The sequence below is a fragment of the Bufo bufo genome, chromosome 1, assembly GCF_905171765.1.
Source record: "Bufo bufo chromosome 1, aBufBuf1.1, whole genome shotgun sequence".
NCBI lineage: Eukaryota > Metazoa > Chordata > Amphibia > Anura > Bufonidae > Bufo > Bufo bufo.
The window spans coordinates 316,584,592-316,608,894 of record NC_053389.1 but is presented as its reverse complement, the minus strand read 5'-3'; the positions used below and the strand labels follow the sequence as shown (position 1 = coordinate 316,608,894).

General features: G+C 43.8%; 1 protein-coding gene across 2 annotated transcripts in view; it reads right to left on the bottom strand.

Annotated features, from left to right (window-relative positions):
• The window catches only part of DIAPH1 (diaphanous related formin 1), a 216,837-nt gene that overhangs the window by 12,532 nt on the left and 180,002 nt on the right, over nt 1-24,303 (bottom strand). For both annotated transcript variants that reach the window (XM_040441477.1, XM_040441484.1), the window contains 3 exons: nt 4,705-4,800; nt 2,214-2,308; nt 512-613 (listed from right to left, as the gene is read on the bottom strand). In XM_040441477.1, the coding sequence (XP_040297411.1) occupies nt 512-613; nt 2,214-2,308; nt 4,705-4,800 (293 nt within the window). The remainder of the gene's footprint in view (nt 1-511; nt 614-2,213; nt 2,309-4,704; nt 4,801-24,303) is intronic.

Below are 24,303 nucleotides of genomic sequence, written 5' to 3'. Positions count from 1 at the left end.
AAGGTGAATTGAGCACTCTGGGAGTTGCTGAACACTGCTGTATAGTATCTAAACAACATAAACTTAAAAGAGGCCAAAAAGTGCCCCAAATTTATCACTGTGGAAGAAATTTTGGGACGGAGTTGATGCATCTTACTCTTACTCTAGTCTTCTTTACCCCAGCTAAAGGCTGGCTTAATTTATTTTGCCAAACGCATCTAATAAATCTGGCGGATTATTATTTATTTTTTACAAAGCCGTGCCCCATATTCTAGACACTTATCACAAGTGTCTACGAGGGTACAAAAAGAGCCTAAAACAGATTCTAAATGCTGCAAGCAGCATGGGCAACTGTTTTTGGGATGTTTGGAACATAATTTTTAATGTATCTTTATAGTGTATTTTCCCTGAATGAGACAGCTATTCTGAAATACATTTGAAGTTATTCTTTGACACAGCAAAAAAACTGAAGGAGAAATAAGATTATGGATGCTGCAAAACCAATCCTCCCAAACACGAATAACACACTTACCACAACTCCAAACTGCTCAGGCTCTGCCAAATCATTGTATTCATCCTTCAGCTCTGCCAACCTCTGAAGTTGATCACCATCTGGCAACTGCTTAATTAGATTCTACAAAAGAAAATAGCATGAAACTCACATACATTATGCCCATAACCTATTGACCCTAAAAGATATCTGGCTGCCCATAGCCCCCAAAGGAGAACTCTGGGTGACAAAGATGTCTCTGAGATACACAAGGGTCTATGGATAATAATCAAGAATAAAAAGGTTCATATGAACAAAACAGAAAAGCTGCCATTTTGAACTCTTGAAAATTAAGCATCTTGACAGCAACAATCTTCTAGAGATGTACATGTTCATCACCGCTTGAGTATTCAATGACAATGCATTCACCAACGAGCTCCCAGTATTTATTAAAGGGATTGGCCACTTTCTGGTTATTGTTGACCAATATGTTTGTAAGAGGTCTATATGGCACTTACTAATATAACTTTTGTTGAAATTCTGCACCATTTTCTATATTTCAATAGGCATGTCCCTTTGTTTACCAAGGCTTTTGTGCTGTACACACAGTGGTCCTGTCCAAAACATGACTGAAGATAGAGGGTCACGTGACTGGGCAAATCATCTCCAAGTGATGTCTCCTCCATTCAAATACTCTGCACCTGAAACCTGCCTGTGAAATGTTGGAAGATTAGTGCAGGTGTAGTGTATTTGAATGGAGAAGACATCACTTGGAAGTGATTTGCCTGGTCACATGACCCTCCATCTGCAGCCATCTTATGGACAGGACCTCTATGCGGACAACACAGAAGATTTCCCTAATGAGTGTAAATAAAATATTGCAAATGGCACAGAATATCAACAAAGGATATACTAGCAATTGCCATATAGTCATCTTACATACACATTGGTCACAAGTAGCCAGAAACTACTTTAATTATTAAACATCATATAGCATCCAAGATATTGTCCCTGGGAGTGGGACATACTGAAAGTAGTGATACAAGACTATGTTGAGTCACCATACAACCCTATGTCCAAATACATCTGATTTTTGCTTTAGGAGTTAATGGGAACCTGACATGGCATGTTGCTGCTGGGCACATTACACTGCTTTTAAACTTATTTTTCTTAAAACATTTTCCTGAAATAAAAAGTTAGTATTTTGGCCTGACCTGAGGTCAGTGTGGAACAAGGACATTAGTGTATTGTCAGTCGAACTCAACGCCTCTCAACTCTCCCTCAACAGATGATAGACTGAATATTTAGCCTCTTTCCCCATTAAAAACATACACGCTTGGTCAAACATTTAGGGGATTCGGGAGGGACAGACATCTGCCGAATGACCGTTCGGCTGACCGTTATTGCCTGTGTATGGCCAGCTTTAGACCCACACTTTCAAGATGTTTACATGCAAATTGGAAAAAAAAGCAAACTTGCTGTGATTTACTACAAAAACCTCAATAAGGTGTCAGCAGTTCATTCAAGTGACAGTCCACATGTGGTCTGACATCTCTTCCTCTACAAGTAGTCATGTGTAACTTCTCACTACTGCTTTCCTCAGGTTCCAACACTAGTCCGACAGTCCCACTACACTGTGCTGAAGCATACATGTATCCCACAGAGGGCTTGAGAAAGACTGCCATTGCAAACATTTATAGAATGAGAAAAAAACTAAAATAAAGTAAGAAAGCAAAACACTTACTGAGACCAAAGATTCTGTCAGCACTTCTTCATTAACTTCAAGGATGACATTTTTTATTTCCTCATAGGGCATACGATATGATCCCAAGTAAATTGCTGTGCAAGAGAAAAACACATATTATGCAGTAGCTGCACAAAGTTAAATAGAATGCAAACTATTACTACCTCAAGGCACTTGACTAGCAAGTACCATCTATGGTCAAGTTGTGTTTAGTCTTCAGTTCCTGCAGGGAGAACATGTGCCTGACAAGCAGCTCAGGAGAAGCGCGTAGTGCCCTGTTTGTTCACAGGGCATAATGTATTAGACTAAGGCCCCTTTCACACGGGCAGGAATTTCGTGCGGGTGCAATGTGTGAGGTGAACGCATTGCACCCACACTGAATCCGGACCCATTAATTTCAATGGGGCTGTACAGATGAGCGGTGATTTTCACACATCACTTGTGTGTTGCGTGAAAATCGCAGCACGCTCTATAGGCCTCTTTCACACGGGCATTACGGGAAAAGATGCGGGTGCGTTGCGGGAAACCTCACAATTTTTCTGCGCAAGTGCAAAAAGTTTTAATGTGTTTTGCACGCACGTGAGAAAATCGGCGTGTTTGGTACCCAGACCCGAACTTCTTCACAGAAGTTCGGGTTTGGGTAGATTATTATTTTCCCTTATAACATGGTTATAAGGGAAAATAATAGCATTCTTAATACAGAATGCTAAGTAAATTAGGGATGGAGGGGTTAAAAAAAGAAATAAAAATTTTTAACTCCCCTCATCCAGTTATTCGCGCACTCCGGCTCGTCGTCTTTCTTCTTCGAGGACCTGGGAGGAAAAGGATCTTTGGTGACGTCACTGCGCTCATCACATGGTCCGACGAGCTGGACTGCGCGAATAACTGGATGAGGGGAGTTTAAAAAAATGTATTTCTTTTTTTAACCCCTCCATCCCTAATTTACTTATCATTCTGTATTAAGAATGCTATTAATTTTCCCTTATAACCATGTTATAAGGGAAAATAATAAAATCTACCCAAACCCGAACTTCTGTGAAGAAGTCCGGGTTCAGGTACCAAACATGCCGATTTTTATCATGCGCGTGCAAAACGCATTAAAACGCTTTGCACTCGCTTACAAAAAAATCGCACATTTTCCCGCAACGCCCTTGTGGACCCAGCCTAAGTGGAAACTTTCTTACATTGCCTTATTACACTATGCCTGGGCAAGTTACAAGCTGTGGGCTGAACAGAAGTTGTGACACTCTAAACCACACTTGGCTAAACTTTATTGTGATGGCTGGAGAGAACAGCTGGAAGATCTTCTACTGAACCTCCCCATCTGCTTCATTGTCTTGTATGTTCTTTGTAAACTGAAATGTCAACAATGCCTGCCTCAGTCAAGGTTGTAACAAATCTTTCAAGGTCTATAGATTTAGTGTGAATTGTCTGATGTTAGAAAACAACAAAATAATATATCTCATTAAGAAAACTGAACATTGATAACCACGGAATTAGATAAATATAGTGAATAAACAATGTGAGGCAAAAATGCCATGGAAAAAAGCTAAAGACTGTCCAAAATTCCAACAAAAGACAGCTGAAAAGAAATCTCTGAGGCATGTCGCCAGTGTGCTGGGTTGTTTTTACATCAATATCTGCAGAATTATTTTCTGGCTCCTAGATTGGTCTAACAAACTTCTAAAGTCTCCGGTAACTTGTCCACCTGAGAAATAACTGTCTACTGTCAGAGTTTATTCATTCTGTCAAACACCATTCACGTCAAGGAAAATAATATGCACAGTTTTTGAGGTATGCTGTGGATTTTGAAATCCAAAGTATGCCCTCTACTCTACATTTTTTTTTCATGGATTTTGCCATGGATTCCAAAAGGGATTGAAACTGTTGCAAAAGCCAATTTGTGACCGTATACTTAATGGAAAGGTCCTTCAGCATCTGAACATTCCCTTAGAGAAAAATCAAGGCAGAAATCCTAGAGCTTAGATTCTAAGCCTGTGGTACGTGCCAGGTTTCTTGTGGGTACTTCTTTTAAAGGAGTTATCCTGGAGTAATCAATATCAGATTGGAGGGGGTCCGACATTCGGGAACCCCACCAATCAGATGTTTGAAGAGGCCGGGCGCTTCATGAGCTCTGCAGCCTCTTCCTAGGCCGTGTGACATCACCATACGTCGGTCACATGGCCTACTTGAGCCATTAGAAGTGAATAGGGCTGAGCTTCAATACCAAGCAAGGCAGCTATACAATGTACAGCGCTGTGCATGGTAAGCTGCCGGGAGCTTGACCTGTGCGGCGGCGTCGAGTCTTTGACCCTCGCCGATGTGATAATGATGACCTATGATGAGGATAGGTCATCATTTGTCATTTCCTGGATAACCCCTTTAAATATACAGAACTGTTTATGACGACAGAAAAGAGGACTTTGACGTAATTTTGGTGGAGGAATGTTGAGAAACACTGGTCTAAAGCATTAAATACACAGAAACATACACAGATTCTGGGCAGTCTTTGAATCCAATACTTTGATTTCTTTTGCCTTTTTCTTTGGTGGTGCTTTCGTATCATCGGCATCTTGCTCTTTCTTCACTGTAGAAAAAAAAAGAGGAAGGGGTTAATATAACAGGATACCTGAAAACTTAATCCTGTACATTTCCATTGAATTTCAGTCCAAGTTATGCAAAACCGTCCAAACCGCACAATAAACCAACACCCAAGCATTTCAATCTGGGATATAAAAGGGCACACCTGTATGGCATGACCCATAGAGAACAGGCTCAGCTACATTGTGAAAGGATATAACTAGCTCTTATATGTATGGACTTCAATACTCTTCACTAGTGAAAGGGACCATCTGATGTTACCTACCAACAGTTTTGCAAAGAGAAATCTTTATGCTTTTCAGTGACTGACCATATCCTATCTTTTTCATTAAAGGGGTATTCCGGGATTCGAATACGGATGACCTGTCCTTAAGATAGGTCAGCAATATCAGATTGGGTGGGTGTCCAACCCTTCCCTTCATTGTTTACCTGCTCACCATCAACAGTGCAGTAATGAGCATGTGTAGTAACTACGAGGGACGGCTCTGTAGTATACACTTGAATAGGAAGAAGCTGTCCTATAGAAGTGGGTAATTACACCTGCACACCACTGCGATGTAGATGGCGAGCAGGTACACAATGAAGGGAGGGCTGCACTAGCACGGCACGCGGCCTTCTCTTCCACCAGCTGATCATGGGGGTGCCAGGAGGTGATCTGATTACCTATTCTGAGGACAGGTCATCAATATACAAATCCCAGAAAAGCCCTTTAATTAAATCAGAAATACAGTATATAGAACAGTAGGGCAACATTTGAGGTAATCCAATTACATGTTAAAATTCAACCCGATCTCACACACACACAATAGACTGCATTTAAGAAGGGGGTGACCCACAACCAACATTTTTCACCTATCCACAGGATAAGTGATAGATTGCTGTGACCATAACAGATCATGAGAACAGGGGTCCACAAGCCCTCTATATGAATGCAGCAGTAGTGCCTATGCATGGGACTGCTGGAGATAGCCATGTGTAGTTTAGACTACAAGGAGAGTGTTCTGAAATGCAAAGAGATCCGGCAGGCTGTACCCTGCCAGAACAGCCTGCTGGATCCTAAGCGCTAGTGTGAAACTAGCCTTAAAGGCACATCATAATAATGTGGAGAGAGTGGAAAAATGTTTGGGGAGATGTATAAAGCTAGCATCCAATCACAGTATAACCTTCATTTCTCTGCGTGCTTTGTAGTGACTGATTACTATGGGCAATGAATACAGTTTCTCATAGGGCTAGTTCACACGGCGGATATTGCCAGGGTGAAATCCGCTGTGTATTCCATGGTGCAGAAACCCCACTGGCTTCTAGTGCATTTTTTTTTATTTGAATGCTGCAGACCAGCTCACGGTATAATTGAATGGAACTAAACTGCTAGCAGACTGCGGCCGGGGTTTCCATGTGGACCTGTCCTTTCTTGGTGTGGTTGAAAACGGTTGTTGCATGAAGTGCACTGTTGCCTCCCATTGTGAACAGGGTCTTAGACAGTTTTCATAAATGTGCCCGATTGTCTCAAGCATAATACAGGATCAATTTAGTCCATAACATTATATATATATATATATATATATATATATATATATATATATATATATATATATAAATATATAAACTACCAGACTACTATGGGAATCTCTGGAATTTTCTGCCATATCTAGAATAGATTATAATAATTCACATATGTTAAACATTGTGACAGGGCTTGTATGGCATAGGAAAACCCTATATGGGCCTGTGAGTATTTTATGGCTGATCTAAATGCACAACATACCAGAAGAAAACTGTATACATTACAGGGAGGGAGGGCACATACGGTAACACAGTCAAAAAGGGCCTTTCCCTAGCAACTAAATCTGCAGATTCCCAATACTCAACCTTCCTGTAGACATTCCTACAAAGATTCAATGAGGGGAAGCCCTGTTCTATACCCATTGCACTGGTTAAGAGCCAAAAGGTCTCGTTGTGTGTTGGGGTCGAGCGTCTATGTGGTAGCCACTGAGTTCCCAGGGAGTCACCCAGCCACACAACTATCCCTACACTTTGAGTCCCTGTGAGGAAAGCATATAATAAATGTTTGTCATGGTCATAAAAAGCAGCAATAAGGTGAGCAGTAGACGAGGATGCCGAGGTCCCATCATATTTTATATACAATGCATTATATCACATTATTACTGAACTCAAGAGTTGTTACTCATCCTCTGTAGGATGTGAAATGTACACTGGCACATGTCCTTCATCCTGTCAGGAAGCCATGTGCTTACACTCCAGGGACTAGCTGAAACAATGCTCCACAGCTGCCATTCATATCTATCTGAAGACCATGCCGGAAACAGGAAGAGTCACTTCCATTTACTACTTCCAGAAGGAAGCCGTTGTGCTGTAAACCTACATGGTGGCTGTAGGAAACATCCAGCATGAGTGATAAAGTGTCTAATCTCAGGATGAGGTCCCATCACAACATCACCACACAGGAAAGAATCGTTTCTTCTCTTAGTTAGATACGGACACCACTTACACCATCCACAGTAGGTGGTAGAGATGATGTAAGCTTGGACCGGCTTTTTAGACCCACACCAGATTAATCACAGGGGCTCAGGCTGGATGATAAATCTGGTGCAGGGATAGACACTTTTCTCTGACTCCATACCAACTATTGGTTGGCTTACTTTTAGTCAGAATTTTATTCTAGAATTGTGCTGAAATTTTGGCACAAAATGGGGCATAAGATGCCCACCTCTTTCTCATGAAGGTCCAACCAGTTTTTGTTACACCCCACTGCCTTGTCCAACATGTGGGAAAAAAAAGCGTAGAAACCCTAGATGCACAAATTTTTTTAGACAGATTTTTGGAGCAGATACATTAGTGAATATGGACCATAGTTTAGAAGTCCAGTATATTTATGAAGAGAACGCTCCTAACAATTCTCCCTTCACCTGCGAACCTGTCAATCACTGTGATGTAGGAGGAGCACTTTCCTCATGGACATACTGGACTAACAAATTATAAAATTGCATCATATTCCTTGTGCAGCTTTGGCTAATAGAGCAGACCTGTCCCCAATTAAGCCAGCATAGCTCGATGACAGGTCTGCCACCTCTCCTGATGTCTTTTTAGTAAGCCATCAATGAATGCAGTTTGCTTTGAAGGTCCATCTGGGTTTTACCAATATCACTATCCAACCACTGGGAATGCATGTAGACTCTAAAACAGACATGTCAAGTTAAAGAAGTTGTTTCACCTCAGACATTGGGGGCATAAGGCTAATATGTCTCTGGGACTCGCACCTATCTTTAGAACGGAGCCCGCAAATTGACGCGGGTGCACCATTAATGCAAGGCCGCCCTCCATTCATTCCTATTGGAGTGTTGCATTTAGCTGAGTGCTGGTTTGGCTATTTCCGTCAGACCCATAGAAGTGACTGGAGCAGTGAAAACTCTTTTGCGGTGTACTTTCCATTCATTTTAAAGAGTATATTCAGTGCTCGCATAAAAATTAATAGAGTGCAGCAGCACATGCGCAGTGCGCCCTTCTTAACTTTGCGGGATCCGATTAAAAGATAGGTGCGTGTCCCACCTCTAGGAAGAGGTGACATGCCCCCAATGTCTGAGGAAGTTATAGTAAATCCAACTGGCTTTGCAAGACTACTCAAATGTCAGAAATGATGGTGTAAATATGGCATGCACCATATTTTGCAACTTTTTTACATCATTACTGTGGCGTAAACACTTTGATAAATCGGATTAAGGTAAATGAATGCACAGCCAAGCTCACAGAACTAGTGGGTGCTAGTGCCCAATTGCTAACCCCTTTACGCATTATGACGTACAGGCACGTCATTGCGCACCAGGGGATGTATGATACAAAAGGCATCCAGCCGCACTGACAGGATTTAACCCCTCAGGTGCCGCGATCAAGGCTGATTGCTGCACCTGTGAAGTGATGTGGCTCCATCTTCCTTCCGATCGGAGCCCCCACAGTGAAATCGCGGGGCTCCAATTGGTTGCCATGGCAGCCTGGACGCTGCTGAAGCAATCCAGGCCTGCCATGCCTTTCTCCATACTGAGCTATGCACGAGGCATAGCGCTGAATGGAGAGTGTAAAAATCCTATTCACCGTAATAGATCTCCATTATGGTGAATAGGAGAGGGGATCAAAAAAGACCATGTCTAATTGTTGTAAAAAAAAAAAAAAAAAACACCAATATATTAAATGTTTGAATCACCCCCCTTTCCCAATTTAACATATAAAAAAAATACATAAATAATAAAAAAAATAAACATATTGGGTATTGCCACGTCCGAAAATGTCTGAACTATTAAAACATTTTAGAAAAATTCTTGTGCGGTGAACGCAGTAACAGAAAATGAAAAACACGAGATTTACAATTTTTTTTGCCATTTTGTTCTCCCAAAAAAAAAATTTAATAAACGGTGATCAAAACGTTGTATATACTACAAAAACAATGAAAACTACAGTTTCCTTACGCAAAAAACAAGCCCTTATAAAGCTCTGTAGACCGCAATATAAAAAAGTTCTGGCTGTCAGAATATAGCGATGCAAAGAAAATTTAGATTTTCTAAAGGTTTTCATAAAAAAACATTTTAAGTAGTAAAACAAAAAAAATATATATTTTTTCAAGTTTGGTATCGCCGCATTCATATTGAGCCGCAGAATAAGAATGTCAGGTTATTTTTAGTGCATAGTGAACGCTGTGATGTCAAAACCACAAAAACCTTGGTGGAATTCTGTTTTATTTATTTTTTCAATTTTGCCACACAAATATTTTTTTTTTCCTTTTTCTACTACAAGACATGGTAAATTAAATGGTGGCATTAAAACTTAGGGTACTTTCGCACTTGCGGCAGAGAGATCCGGCAAGCAGTTCTGTCGCCGGAACTGTCTGCCGGATCAGGCAAAACGTATGCCAACTGATGGCATTAGTAAGGCTACTTTCACACTAGCGTCGGGGCTCCGCTTGTGAGCTCCGTTTGAAGGGGCTCACAAGCGGCCCCGAACGCATCCGTACTGCCCTAATGCATTCTGAGTGGATGTGGATCCGCTCCGAATGCATCAGTCTGGCAGCGTTCAGCCTCCGCTCCGCAGGCGAACACCCGAACGCTGCTTGCAGCGTTCGGGTGTCTGCCTGGCCGTGCGGAGGCAAACGGATCCGTCCAGACTTACAATGTAAGTCAATGGGGACGGATCCGTTTGAAGATGACACAATATGGCTCAATTTTCAAACGGATCCGTCCCCATTGACTTTCAATGTAAAGTCTGGACGGATCCGTCTGAAGCTACTTTCACACTTAGAATTTTTTCTAAGCTATAATGCAGACGGATCCGTTCTGAACGGATCCAAACGTCTGCATTATAGGAGCGGATCCGTCTGTGCAGACAGCAGACGGATCCGCTCTGAATGCAAGTGTGAAAGTAGCCTAAGACTGATCAGGATCCTTATCAGTCTTAAAAATGCCTGATCAGTCGAAAAAATGCATTGAAATGCCGGATCCGTCTTTCCGGTGTCATCTGGCAAAACGGATCCGGCATTTATTTTTTTCACATTTTTTTCAGTCTGCGCATGCGCAGACCGAAAGGACGGATCCGGCATTCTGAATGCCGGATCCGGCACTAATACATTCCTATGGGAAAAAATGCTGGATCCGGCATTAAGGCAAGTCTTTTTTTTTTTTGCCGGAGATAAAACCGTAGCATGCTACGGTTTTCTCTTTTGCCTGATCAGTCAAAATGATTGAACTGAAGACATCCTGATGCATCCTGAACGGATTGCTCTCCATTCAGAATGCATTAGGATAAAACTGATCAGTTCTTTTCCGGTATTGAGCCCCTGTGACGGAACTCTATGCAGGAAAAGAAAAAGTGTGAAAGTACCCTTAGAGTATCCACAGTAGGTGGTAGAGATGATGTAAGCTTGGACCGGCTTTTTAGACCCACACCAGATTAATCACAGGGGCTCAGGCTGGATGATAAATCTGGTGCAGGGATAGACACTTTTCTCTGACTCCATACCAACTATTGGTTGGCTTACTTTTAGTCAGAATTTTATTCTAGAATTGTGCATTAAAAAATGCATCTTATCCTGCAAAAAATAAGACCTCATATAGCTATGTGAACGGAAAAATAAAAAAAAGTTATGGCTTTTGGAACATAAGGGGGGGGGGGGGGGGGAATCAAAAATGTAAAAATGAAAATAGGCCTGGTCTTGAAGGGGTTAAAGGCAGCGCCAGCTGTGATAAGATAGAAAAACGACCTTGGCAAATGTGTTAATAGAAAATATTAGAAGCAGATCAAAGGCAGATTGCAGAGAATAAGCTCAGAAGGAACAGCTGGCTGCCATCCGGCTCATACAAGTGGCTGGCACTCCGCAGGCAGCTGCCACAGTCATCTTGTGTGCAACATCTGCAGCAGATTACAGGGGGCAGAGCGGTCATAGCCAGTGGTCTCTTTCTATGATCCATTACAGCATGGGTCAGCAGCTAATGAATATTTCATCACATGCAGCCCTGCATAAACTACACAGAATAGCCCAGTGGGTACAGATGGATGGGCAGGGGGCACGGCTCACAGATCCCATTTTCTCTTCACGTCATGTTTTCTGTTCACGATGGTACAGGATTAGTCATGCCCTGTCCTCTGCAGAGATTACAGGATATGCTGACACATCCCCCCCGCCCCCCTCACTGGGTAGCATTGCTGTGAAATCCGTTTTACTGCCTGCGTCATTCACACAAAATGGAGAGTACACTTAAAATGGCCCAGTGCTAAAAACTCTGCAGTGCAGCTCAAGTGCACACCCCTGCTGTCCAAATGAGGGAACTGCACGCAAGCCATTTCTCCGGGATCAACGTCCCATGTAATTCTATTTACAGGCCAAACTGAAGCAGGACGTGAACGAGCAGAAGCCCCCGGGGCACAGCTTTCTGCAAAGAAAGGACTAGTCTTAGCTGACAAAAAGTAGAAACAACCTCTCTATTATTCTCAGGAGTGTGTGACAAGTTAGTGAAACATCCTAAACAGGAATCCCATGCTCTAACCAGATTGCTGGCTGTCTTCCACACCAAGAAGCTAGGATTTGTTACTCTTAATACTCCCTTTATTAGGCCCCATATAATGCTTCTATTGTGTGGGCAAAACCAAAGTACAGCTGCTGTGCCATTCTCCTCTCATGAGTCACCGAGAAACTTTTACAAAGAAAGAAACCGCCATCTGACTGCGTCTGTGCTGCTGCTCACAAAATATAAAAGTATATATAAAAAAACGTAACTGAAAGCCACGCACTACACGGAAATGACGCAGTTCTACAACTGTTATACACAGTAACCAATAATCATAGAATATATACAAGCAACCCGCAAAAATCATAATCCTCATACATATCCAGTATACAGGGTGGAGGAGGGGTGACCTGCTACAGGTGGTTTACTATGGGTTAGATTTATCTAAGCTGTAGGCACCTCGACCTCTAGGAATAAAGGTGGGGAAATAAGGGTGCAAGCCCACATTGGGGACAAGGAATGAAGCGAATGGGGAAAAATACCTATACAGTACTGTGGTATATGTAGGTGCTATATAAGCAACAGGAAATAAATCTCAGCAAGTTCCTGACCCTCAGTGATAAACATTACTGAATATTCATTCTGTGTATACAGTGCAATCCCATATTCGGCTGATGATCACAGATGACATTGCACAGTATACACGTAACCCAATCTGTGGGGCGCGGGAGGCTGGGAAATCTCTGCAGTCAGCACATCATTGTTTCTATAATAAACATGGCGCCTTCCTGCTTTTGTCAGTGTGGAGGAGGAGGAGGACAGGGTGGGGTAGGGAGAGGGGGGGGTCACAGCTACACGGTGGAAAGTAGGCCGTGCGCTCTCCATGGCGACAGATAGTCAGCCAATCCCAGCCAACTGACATCACTGCAGTCATCTGAGCCAAAAGTAGCTCAACTGCACACACCTGGTGGCTGAAAAGTGAAAATGCAGCTCAGGAGAAAAATAAGGTTTTATTTGTATAAAACTGCAAAGAAATATCAGAATAAAACAGGGAATGCACTTCTATAAAGTACACACTGCTTCTATAGTCACTGTACATTAAAAATGGGTCAGAAAGACAAACCTACTGTCATGTTCAGCCACTTCTACTCATCTATTATACACAACAATAATGAAGATTATACTGTTACAACTAGAAAGTATCCAGAGACCCCCTGAAGTTATTACCTATACAGTCCAACAATTATTTCACGTAGCTTTGATTATACTGCTAGAAATAATATTAAACATTACATCAAATTATATGACTAGGAGCTCTTTCACACGACCGTATATTTTTGTCCAGCAATTTTGCGGAACGAGTGCGGACCCATTCATTTCAATGGGGCCACAAATGATGTGGACAGCACCATCATGTGCTGTGCGCATCCGTACTTCTGTTCTTTGGCCCCATATAAAAAGGTAGAACGCGTCATATTCTTGTCCGTAACTTTGTGGAATGCACACGGTCGGTATCTGTTTCATGGATCCACAATTTGCGGACCCCAGAATACATACATCGTCTGAATGAGCCCTAATATGTAGATGAGGTTATCTGCAGATAAAATTATGGTCTATACCATTTTATCTCGTGTCATATCGTTCGTCTTTCAGGCATGGAATTACAAAATCATGTACAATCAGGCTCAAACAAATGGCACAGCATGCTGCTTATTTGTATATATATATATATATATATATGGTATATTTCATATAACCAGCCCAGATTTTATCTATAAATTAAGACACTGAACAGGAAGAAATACAAATAAAAGTGTCAACTTGAGGAATATGTCATAGACAGTATATAGCCCTAAACGTTCCATCAACCCCTTTGCACACCTCAAACATGTACGTCACAAGTCCACAAGAAGTGTGTGGAGGTCAGCTGGCATCTGTCAGAAATCACGCCAATCCTGTCCCCTCCGATGTAGTTGTGGGGTGGTGCCCAGCGGTTGTCATGGCTCACATGCCTGTCATGTTAGGGCTCCTGTTACACCCTACCTCTGAACCTTGTAAAACCAAAACAGTAGCTGATCTGTAGATCTACAATTTCTGAAAGACCTAGAAATGTTTTTTTCCCCACAAAATATGACAGTACAGGATTTGACTTGCACACTTTATAGTAGATGGTAAAAAATGTTCCATAGGAGGGTGTACATACTGCAGTATACTACCCTAAAAGCACACAGCTCAGTACTAGAAAGTTCTCCAACTTCTGTGCAGGAGCCTTCCTGATGAAGTTATATGCTGAGGAAACTTTTCTGACATACACCTCCGATGAAGGCTCCAGCTTATGCCATTATATAGGCATATAGCGACAGACATCACCCACTGACTAGGCAACGAGTCTGTGGTTGCCTTTAGATGGAGTCAACACCCAAGACATAGAATAATGTGCAGTTTGCTGTAAAGGTAGAAACAAGGGGGTAGCTGGGAATATTCCAATTTTAGCAGTAAACTATAGGGCTCCTGGGAAAGCAATTCTTCAATAGGTACTTCCAAGTTAAGGGTCACAAAAAGGGGTACTGCATACTTCACTTTTGGATTTATTGAGGGACTATGAGCCAAGTATCAACCGATTCCCAAAATGAAGAACTGCGCTGCGTGTTAGAGTATCAATATCATTTTGGCACTGGCCAGAAAATATAACGCCTATCTTGAAGAAGCCTCAATTAGAAGACTAAAGTCCCCACTGGCCCAATCTGGCATTTTCATCAATCTAACGTGTATGTGGAGCACCCGACTCTCCCCCAACAGATGAGACAAGGATCGGAAGAACTGAATATTTTTACCTGATGCCTCTGTTCTCCTGGAAGGTAAGACACCACCAGAGGTGTCCGGCAGTACCTTTCTCCTCTCTCCCCATCAGAAACACATACAGGTGAAACTCGAAAAATTAATGCAGCTTAAAATTAAAATATTGTGAAAAGGTTCAGTATTCTAGGCTCAAAGTGTCACACTCTAGTCAGCTAATAATCCATACCCCCTGAGCAAAGGGTACCTGAGATTATGACTTTGGGGTTTTCATAAGCGGTAAGCCATAATCATCCAAATTATAACTATGGCTTAAAATATCTCGCTTTGCATGTACGGTAATGAGTCTCTCTCATGTTAGTTTCACCTTTTAAGGGTACTTTCACACTTGCGGCAGATCCTGATCAGTCTTACAAATGCATTGAAATGCCGGATACGTCTTTCCGGTGTCATCCGGAAAAAACGATTCAGCATTTATTTTTTTCGTTCTCCGCATAAGGACGGATCCGGCATTCTGGTATTTTGAATGCCAGAACCGGCACTAAAACATTCCTATGGAAAAAAAAATGCCGGCAAGTGTTCAGTTTTTTTGGCAGAGATAAAACCGTAGTATGCTGCAGTATTCTCTCCATCCTGAACAGTCAAAAAGACTGAACTGAAGACATCCTGAACGGATTGCTCTCCATTCAGAATGCATTAGGATAAAACTGATCAGTTCTTTTCCGGTATAGAGCCCCTAGGACAGTACCCTAAGGGCTCTTTCACACCTGTGTTCTTTTCTTCTGGCATAGAGTTCCGTCGTCGGGGCTCTATGCCGGAAGTTTTATCCTAATGCATTCTGAATGGAGTGAAATCCGTTCAGGATGCATCAGGATGTCTTCAGTTCCGGAACGGAATGTTTTTTGGCCGGAGAAAATACCGCAGCATGCTGCGCTTTTTGCTCCGGCCAAAAATCCTGAAGACTTGCCGCAAGGCCGGATCCGGAATTAATGCCCATTGATCCGGATCCGGCCTTAAGCTAAACGTCGTTTCGGCGCATTGCCGGATCAGACGTTTAGCTTTTTCTGAATGGTTACCATGGCTGCCGGGACGCTAAAGTCCTGGCAGCCATGGTAAAGTGTAGCGGGGAGCAGCATACTTACCGTCCGTGCGGCTCCCGGGGCGCTCCAGAGTGACGTCAGGGCGCCCCAAGCGCATGGATCACGTCATCCATGCGCATGGGGCGCTCGGACGTCATTCTGGAGCGCCCCGGGAGCCGCACGGGCGGTAAGTATGCTGCTCCCCGCTCCTACTATGGCAACCAGGACTTTAATAGCGTCCTGGCTGCCATAGTAACACTGAACGCATTTTGAAGACGGATCCGTCTTCAAATGCTTTCAGTACACTTGCGTTTTTCCGGATCCGGCGTGTAATTCCGGCAAGTGGAGTACACGCCGGATCCGGACAACGCAAGTGTGAAAGAGGCCTTAGTTGCATTACTGAAAAAAATGAACTTTGCACAATATTCAAATTTTTTAAGTTTCACCTGTATATGCTCAACCAAACGGAGGCACTTATGTGTATGGAGGAGCTTGGAGATAGCAGTTCAAAAACGGTCCCTATTCCAGCCAGTCAGACTGAACAGTGATGTGGATGGAGATTTGAAGAACAAAACCGTGAATTTGAAATGTGTGTCAGAAAATCATCAACTGGGTGTTGGAGGCCCCTAGAAAAATGCCTCAAATGTTTAAAGACAACCAATGAGATATAAGATATCGCCCATTCACTCTGCAGCAGCAGTCATTACAGACTATGGCTGATTTATCAATGATTTCACAATTTCAGTGCTGAATCTGTAAAAGCTGTGAAAAGTCACAGTCAGTATTTGGAATGTATATAAGTGCTAACATGATAATATGTGACGTTCATGGACATATCTCTGCATAAAATTCATACAGTTAAGGAAAATCCACAAAAACAAGCTGTATCACACAGGGAAACGTGTCTTGTATCGTGTTAGTTTTGTCTCCAGCATGGTTTACAATAAAGCTTGCTTAGTCAGGAAGGAAAAAAAAAAAGTGTGATTTCATCATCCTGACTCACACAGGGTGGGGCACGGGAGAAAAACAAGTCCTTGCTCCATCTGGTGCTCAAAAATGGGAACTGCAGAAATAAGTGCAAAATCAACATTAAAACATTATTTTATTTTAAAAAATCCTGTAGCTTCATAATAAAGATATTTTGCTTGCTATTACTTCTTTGATAGTCTTGACTAAAAATGTATTTATCTACAGTGATTAATATATATATATTTTTTTATCATAAAACAGGCAGAAATTTGCATGGTTTTTGAAGGGCTATTCTACATGACTTCTTGTCCAGACCACAAAAGGGGTGGCAGATTCTTCATGCATGTAGTGGAGTGCATGGAATGTTGTCTATGCATACACTGGTAGTAACTGGACCTCTCACATACCAATCTATAAGACATTTTAGATTGTCAGAAAAAGCATGAAAAACCCATTGCATTAAAAAGTAGTATGCAGTCTAATAACTAATACTCTTTAATACAATGTTAGTTGCCATCGCTTTGCTTCATATTCAGAAGGTTCCTTTCTAAAAGTGACAGAAGATCTCCATGTGTTACCAGCGAGCCACAACCGGCGGCAAGGCCAAATTATATGTGAAGGAGGCTATTTAACTTCAATGTAAGGCCCTGTTCACACATACTGGGTTTAAATCAAATATCTGGCATGGATTCCGTGCTGAAATCTGGATCATATCTGGCAACAATCTACATCCCACACATGTTTCTACATCCCTGATTCCCATGCAACTGAATTTCCAGGCAGATTTTTGAGCAGTGGATACAATCTACCATGGGAATAAGCATGTTACTTATTTTCGATGCCAACGCCAATGATGAGCCCCTTAAAAAGGGACTAGGTCATCTTGGACCAGTGCTATTACCTACTGCAGGGGTCGGCAGCCTCCGGAACTCCATTTATTGTGAAGTTACAACTCCCACCGTGCTGCATTCACTTTTAGGAGAGTTTTCAGAACAGCTAAGCAAAGGTGCATGCTGGGAGTCATAGTTTCACCACAACTGGAGTGCTGGAGGTTCCTGATTCCTGAACTGCAGTAAAACATGAATAGTACACATGACAAAGACCTGACATTATTCATTCTCATCTCTATAGTCACTTCAGTTCCTCCGCTGTGCACCTGCAAACAGGCAGTGTAATGCCAGTCATCTCCATTTTGTACACAGGATGCAGTGTATTGTGAGTCGGGTGTACTATTCAGGTGTCCATGCACGGTGGCTAGAACCGGTGTTGAGGTCCTAGGTTCAAATCCAACCAAGGGCAACATCTGCATGTATGTTCTCCCCTGTGTTTGTGCGAGTTTCCTCCGGGTTCCTCCCACAGCCCAAAAACATACAAATAGGTAAATTCCTCCAACACTGACCCTAGTGTGGTTTGGGATCGTGTGGCTATATGGCAGCCACTGATTTGCCAGGGAGTAGTCCCAGCTATATAACTTTCCCTGTGCTTTGATTCCCTTTGAGAAAAGCAGATTACAAATGATTGTCAGGTCATGTTTGTCATGTATTACTGCAGTTAAAGAAAATGCCAGAGAAAAGTAAAAACCCCGGCAGCTACAGTAAGTGTGATAAGATAATTAAAAAAAAGCAATACTTTTCTCTTCTGACACTTCCAGTATGCTCCAAGATGATGTTTCTTTCTGTAGCTGTAATGGTGACATCCCGTGCACACAATTACTGGTCTCAGTAGTCATGTCTAATACACTGTGGAGGCCAGGGATAAATGGGATGCACTGTGATCTGGCATGCACAAGATGCCACTGCTGCAGCCAGGAAGATGACCTCACCGCTGCAGGACCGAGGTGTGACACTGGAAGCGACAGGGTGAAAAAGTGCCAAGTATGTTTATTTAACTTGGACAACCCTTTTAATAGGGCTGGTCTGAGGTGACAGAGTTCCTCTAAATGACAATGGGGCAAAACATCTGCAACAGGAATCTGAGGATCAGTCTTGGATTTCTGCTGCAGAAACACCCACAGGAACAGAAAACAGGTGGACATTTTCTTCCATTTCCATGAAATCTCCAATAAGCCCAATCTCTCTTTTCCCTGACATTGGGGGACATTAACTAGGCCATCATACACAAGGTCCAATATGATCCAGGCAGACTTGAGCTTTAGGGCTCATTCAGACAGCCCTATGAATGAGTTTGCATCGGTTCCGCAATTTTATGGAACGAGTCCGGGCCCATTCATTTCAACAGGGCCGCAAAATATTAATAATAATAACATTTATTTATATAGCGCCACCATATTCCGCAGTGCTTTACAAATTCATAGGCTTAATGTATGAAACAAACGATGGTGGTTCTGTACCGCGGCTCCATGGAAAAGATAGAACATGTCCTATTCTTGTCTGCATTCAAGGACAAGAATAGGCATTTTCTATTATGGTTGTGGCCCGCAAATTGTGGAACGCACATGGCTGGAATCAGTGTTTTGCGGATCTGCAAAGCACTACGGCCATCTGAATGGGCCCTTACTCACATATGCACGGCCAGTATGAGGCTGCACTTCACTGTAGTAGTTAGGTAATATTTCTTTTTATTTCAGGATAGCTGCATTTTCAATTATCTCCGCTTTAAGGGTTCTTTCCACAGGCCGATATTACAGCAGATTGTTGGGAAGGAAGCGTTCCTTACAGACAATCTGCTAATAGCTAGTGGAGGAGACCTCCAGAGTATAGGGAGCAGTGATCGCCTATGTCATCGCTCTTCCCCATAAGGACTCGTTGTTTGCTGGCAGGAGATCGTGTTTACATGGCACAATCTGATGCTGGTAAGTGATCACTTTTGCGTGCGCACGAACTATCGCATTAGCCAATGAACGAGCGTTTCACTCATTCATTGGGTAATCAGCGGTACATTTATACCACCCGATCATCGTTAACAAGCGTGACTGTGAAGGCTCATTAGCGATAATCTGTGCGATTCTCGGCCCGTGTAAAGGGCCCTTTAGTGATAACTTGTAATTGCGGGAATACCCCTTTAAATCTTTGGTGTAATGCATCGGATGCAGAAACTGTACATGAATCGTTCTGAAAGGATCCCTTACACCTCCATCTCTGCACTGGACAGATACTCGGTACCCTAGCGGGTCCAGCAGGCAAAGACATCTTTATTGTTACAGAGGGAGTAAAATGAACTTGTTCTATGTAACCTTTTAACCCTCTTCTCCGATGCCGAAATGACAGGCACAAACAAGGGCAAGTCTTTGATACCCGCTGCACCGTGTGCGGCTTTATAGCATGTGTGCACGGGAGGCCCTGGTTTCATTATCGCTCAATTACTGTCTCACAGCTGGCCTGTGAGCGGTGCTCAGAACCACGCTGAGCCGTGTTGATCAGTGTCAGTCTGCTCACCCCCTACATCTTGCCACCATGTCGGTTTCTAATCAAACAGCACAAGCAGCAGGGAAGTTATTGATGCTTTCATTGCCAGCTTTTTAAGTTTCAGTAAACTGCAGGAGTTTGATTAATACCAGATAATCACTTTCAACTGGGAACTATCAGATGGTGACAAAAGTTGTGTGTGTGACATTACGGCTCTCTCAAGCATTAATGAGTTAACTCTGTTCAAAGACAAAGATGTGAAGATAAAGGCTTTCTATACAAGGAATAAACATCATTAGAAAGAGATCCTCATACAAACAAGGTCCATGCAGGTTTACATCCCTAGCAGAACAATTATGAGAAATGGGGATATTTTATACCATTTGTGGTGCTACTGCGCCATCTGGTGGATCACATACAAAATGCAGGCTATAAACCTAAATGTGTGTGTATTTATCTATATTCATAAACTTAATAGACATACAGGCAATTTATCTTCTGGAAATTAACTACAAAGAACTACTGTATTTTTCGCTTTATAAGACGCACTTTTTTCCCCCCAAAAGTGGGGGAGAAATGGCCGCGCATCTTATAAAGCGAATACTTCGCTGGCCGCTATGCTGAACAGCGCGGCCAGCGAAGTATCAGTGTGGAGGGAGGAGGCGGGGACACTCATGGCGGGGCCCGGTGCAGTGACTCTACTCTAATACACCGGGCCCCGCAGCTGTTAAACATTCAATCTGATCTATATCTAATTGTATATGCTCTGTACGGTACTTACTGTAGTACCGAAAGTATAGCATTAAGACGGCGCAGACCGGCATCTCCCTCGGTCATGCTCCACCTGCCCCACCTCCCTCTGTCATGCGCCGCCTGCCCCAGCTCCCTCTGTCATGCGCCGCCTGCCTGTTCATTCATAAAGTGAGATAAGAAGGCAGGCGGCGCACGAGGAGGGAGCTGGGACAGGCAGCGCATGAGGAGGGAGCTGCGGCAGGCGGCGCATGACCGAGGAAGATGCCGGTCTGTGCCGTCTTCATGCTATACTTTCGGTACTACAGTAAGTACCGTACAGAGCATATACAATTAGATATAGATAAGATTGAATGTTTAACAGTTGCGGGGCCCGGTGTATTAGAGTAGAGTCACTGCACCGGGCCCCGCCATGAGTGTCCCCGCCTCCTCCCTCCACACTGATGCATCTGATGGGGGATCTGTAGATGACACTTATAGGGATCTGTGGATGACATTAGTGTCATGCACAGATCCCCCCTCAGTGTCATGCACAGATCCCCCCTCAGTGTCATGCACAGATCCCCCCTCAGTGTCATGCACAGATCCCCCCTCAGTGTCATGCACAGATCCCCCCTCAGTGTCATGCACAGATCCCCCCTCAGTGTCATGCACAGATCCCCCCTCAGTGTCATGCACAGATCCCCCCTCAGTGTCATGCACAGATCCCCCCTCAGTGTCATGCACAGATCCCCCCTCAGTGTCATGCACAGATCCCCCCTCAGTGTCATGCACAGATCCCCCCTCAGTGTCATGCACAGATCCCCCCTCAGTGTCATGCACAGATCCCCCCTCAGTGTCATGCACAGATCCCCCCTCAGTGTCATGCACAGATCCCCCCTCAGTGTCATGCACAGATCCCCCCTCAGTGTCATGCACAGATCCCCCCTCAGTGTCATGCACAGATCCCCCCTCAGTGTCATGCACAGATCCCCCCTCAGTGTCATGCACAGATCCCCCCTCAGTGTCATGCACAGATCCCCCCTCAGTGTCATGCACAGATCCCCCCTCAGTGTCATGCACAGATCCCCCCTCAGTGTCATGCACAGATCCCCCCTCAGTGTCATGCACAGATCCCCCCTCAGTGTCATGCACAGATCCCCCCTCAGTGTCATGCACAGATCCCCCCTCAGTGTCATGCACAGATCCCCCCTCAGTGTCATGCACAGATCCCCCCTCAGTGTCATGCACAGATCCCCCCTCAGTGTCATGCACAGATCCCCCCTCAGTGTCATGCACAGATCCCCCCTCAGTGTCATGCACAGATCCCCCCTCAGTGTCATGCACAGATCCCCCCTCAGTGTCATGCACAGATCCCCCCTCAGTGTCATGCACAGATCCCCCCTCAGTGTCATGCACAGATCCCCCCTCAGTGTCATGCACAGATCCCCCCTCAGTGTCATGCACAGATCCCCCCTCAGTGTCATGCACAGATCCCCCCTCAGTGTCATGCACAGATCCCCCCTCAGTGTCATGCACAGATCCCCCCTCAGTGTCATGCACAGATCCCCCCTCAGTGTCATGCACAGATCCCCCATCAGTGTCATTCAAAGATCCTCCCATCAGTGCACCATCCACAGATCTCCCATAACAGTGCGTCATCCACAGATCCCCCCATAACAGTGCGTCATCCACAGATCCCCATAACAGTGCGCCATCCACAGATCCCCATAACAGTGCGCCATCCACAGATCCCCATAACAGTGCGTCATCCACAGATCCCCATAACAGTGCGTCATCCACAGATCCCCATAGTGCGTCATCCACAGATCCCCATAACAGTGCGTCATCCACAGACCACCATTAGTTCAAAAGCTACCAAAAGCACACCTTTTGGTTAAATTTTTTTTTTCTTATTTTCCTCAAAAACCTAGGTGCGTCTTATCAGGTGCGTCTTATAAAGCGAAAAATACGGTAATAATTTAATTCATTCATTTAAACAGCATAGAAACTTCAGATCTGACTTATAATACATCAATATCCACTCTGTTAACTAAACTGCCTTGTTCTAATTCAGCTTTCCCACCACCTTTGCACTAAAGTCTGGAGTCACACACAAATAAATATATATATATATATATATATATATATATATATATAAATATATATATATATATACACACACATACATACACACACACATATATACATGCACACGAACATATACTCTGCTTCTCAATCAGATATGGGTAGTACTCCTGACTCCTATTAAACGTAAATGCATAGTTACACAGCATGATCTCTTATAACTGACCACCAATTTATGTCATGGCTGAGGATGGGGAAAACCCTCAGCCGTGAGTTGCCTGAAGATGTAAGTGGCTGCTCGGCCAGGACGACAGAATTAGGGAGCAGGTCACCTCCTATCGCGTCCCTAATCTGACCCCGACTCCTAACCATATGAGCCAACCCTGATGGTGGGAGGGCTCATACACCGGAACCTAATAGTCCATGCTAGCCCTCAGGATTGCCCTGGAACAAGGAGCAGGGTAAGACGACCTGTTCCTCCTAGGCACGGAGGAACAGGAGTCTCACTGGCCAAGCTGCAAGGAAAAGGGGTACCAAAAACAGATCTATGGATATGGCAGGTGAACTGCACTAGTTCCACCTACCTGCCACAGCCTTGCTGACTGGATCCCTGCGCTGACACGCTGATGTCCACACCATACTTAAATGGACACAGCCAACACACATACACGCACACACACAGGAACCCAGATCCATAGCTGCATAAATAACAAAAGGTATACAACATCAACTTAACGTATAACATCTATGACCACAAGGGTGGCCCTCACTGGCAGATGGTATAAAGTAGGAGGATGACTCCAGCAGACCATGGCTATAGTACCCCTCTGACTACTGCTCTCAGCAGAGGCTATATAGGCCCAAATAGCCACACCCACACAGACACACCCAGTGTTCACACACACAGAAGGGAGTTAACCCTTCCTAGACCAGGCAAGGGAAAACAGCCACATACAGGGGAAGTGTACAAACCCTTATCACACTGCAGCTGTTACCGCAGGCAACGACATGCGTGGCAACCGTGTCCTGGGAGTCAGCCAGAAGGCCACCACATGTACAGAATACAACACGTTGCCTCGGGCAGCCACAAGTGAAGGGAAACTATCACAGTGCACACACCCAAACTTCGTGCACACCAAACATATAAAACGGCACACCTACAAAGACAGGTTGCCAGGTGTAACCGCATGCAGATTGCAGCAAGCTGCCAAGCACAAACATGTTGCCAGCGGCAACCACATGTGAGGCAACAATCCAGCCGCCCTCACCATGTGATTGACAATAACCAAACCGCAGGCAACTGCATGCGGATCAGGAGTCACGACCATAACCATGGTCGTGACAATTTACTGATAATATATTTCATTTTCTGAAGAAATGCTGTTGTAATTCTAGCAACTTATTAGAGTTCACAACAATTTAGAACAATGTGCCCTAAATACATTTTTCTGCAAAA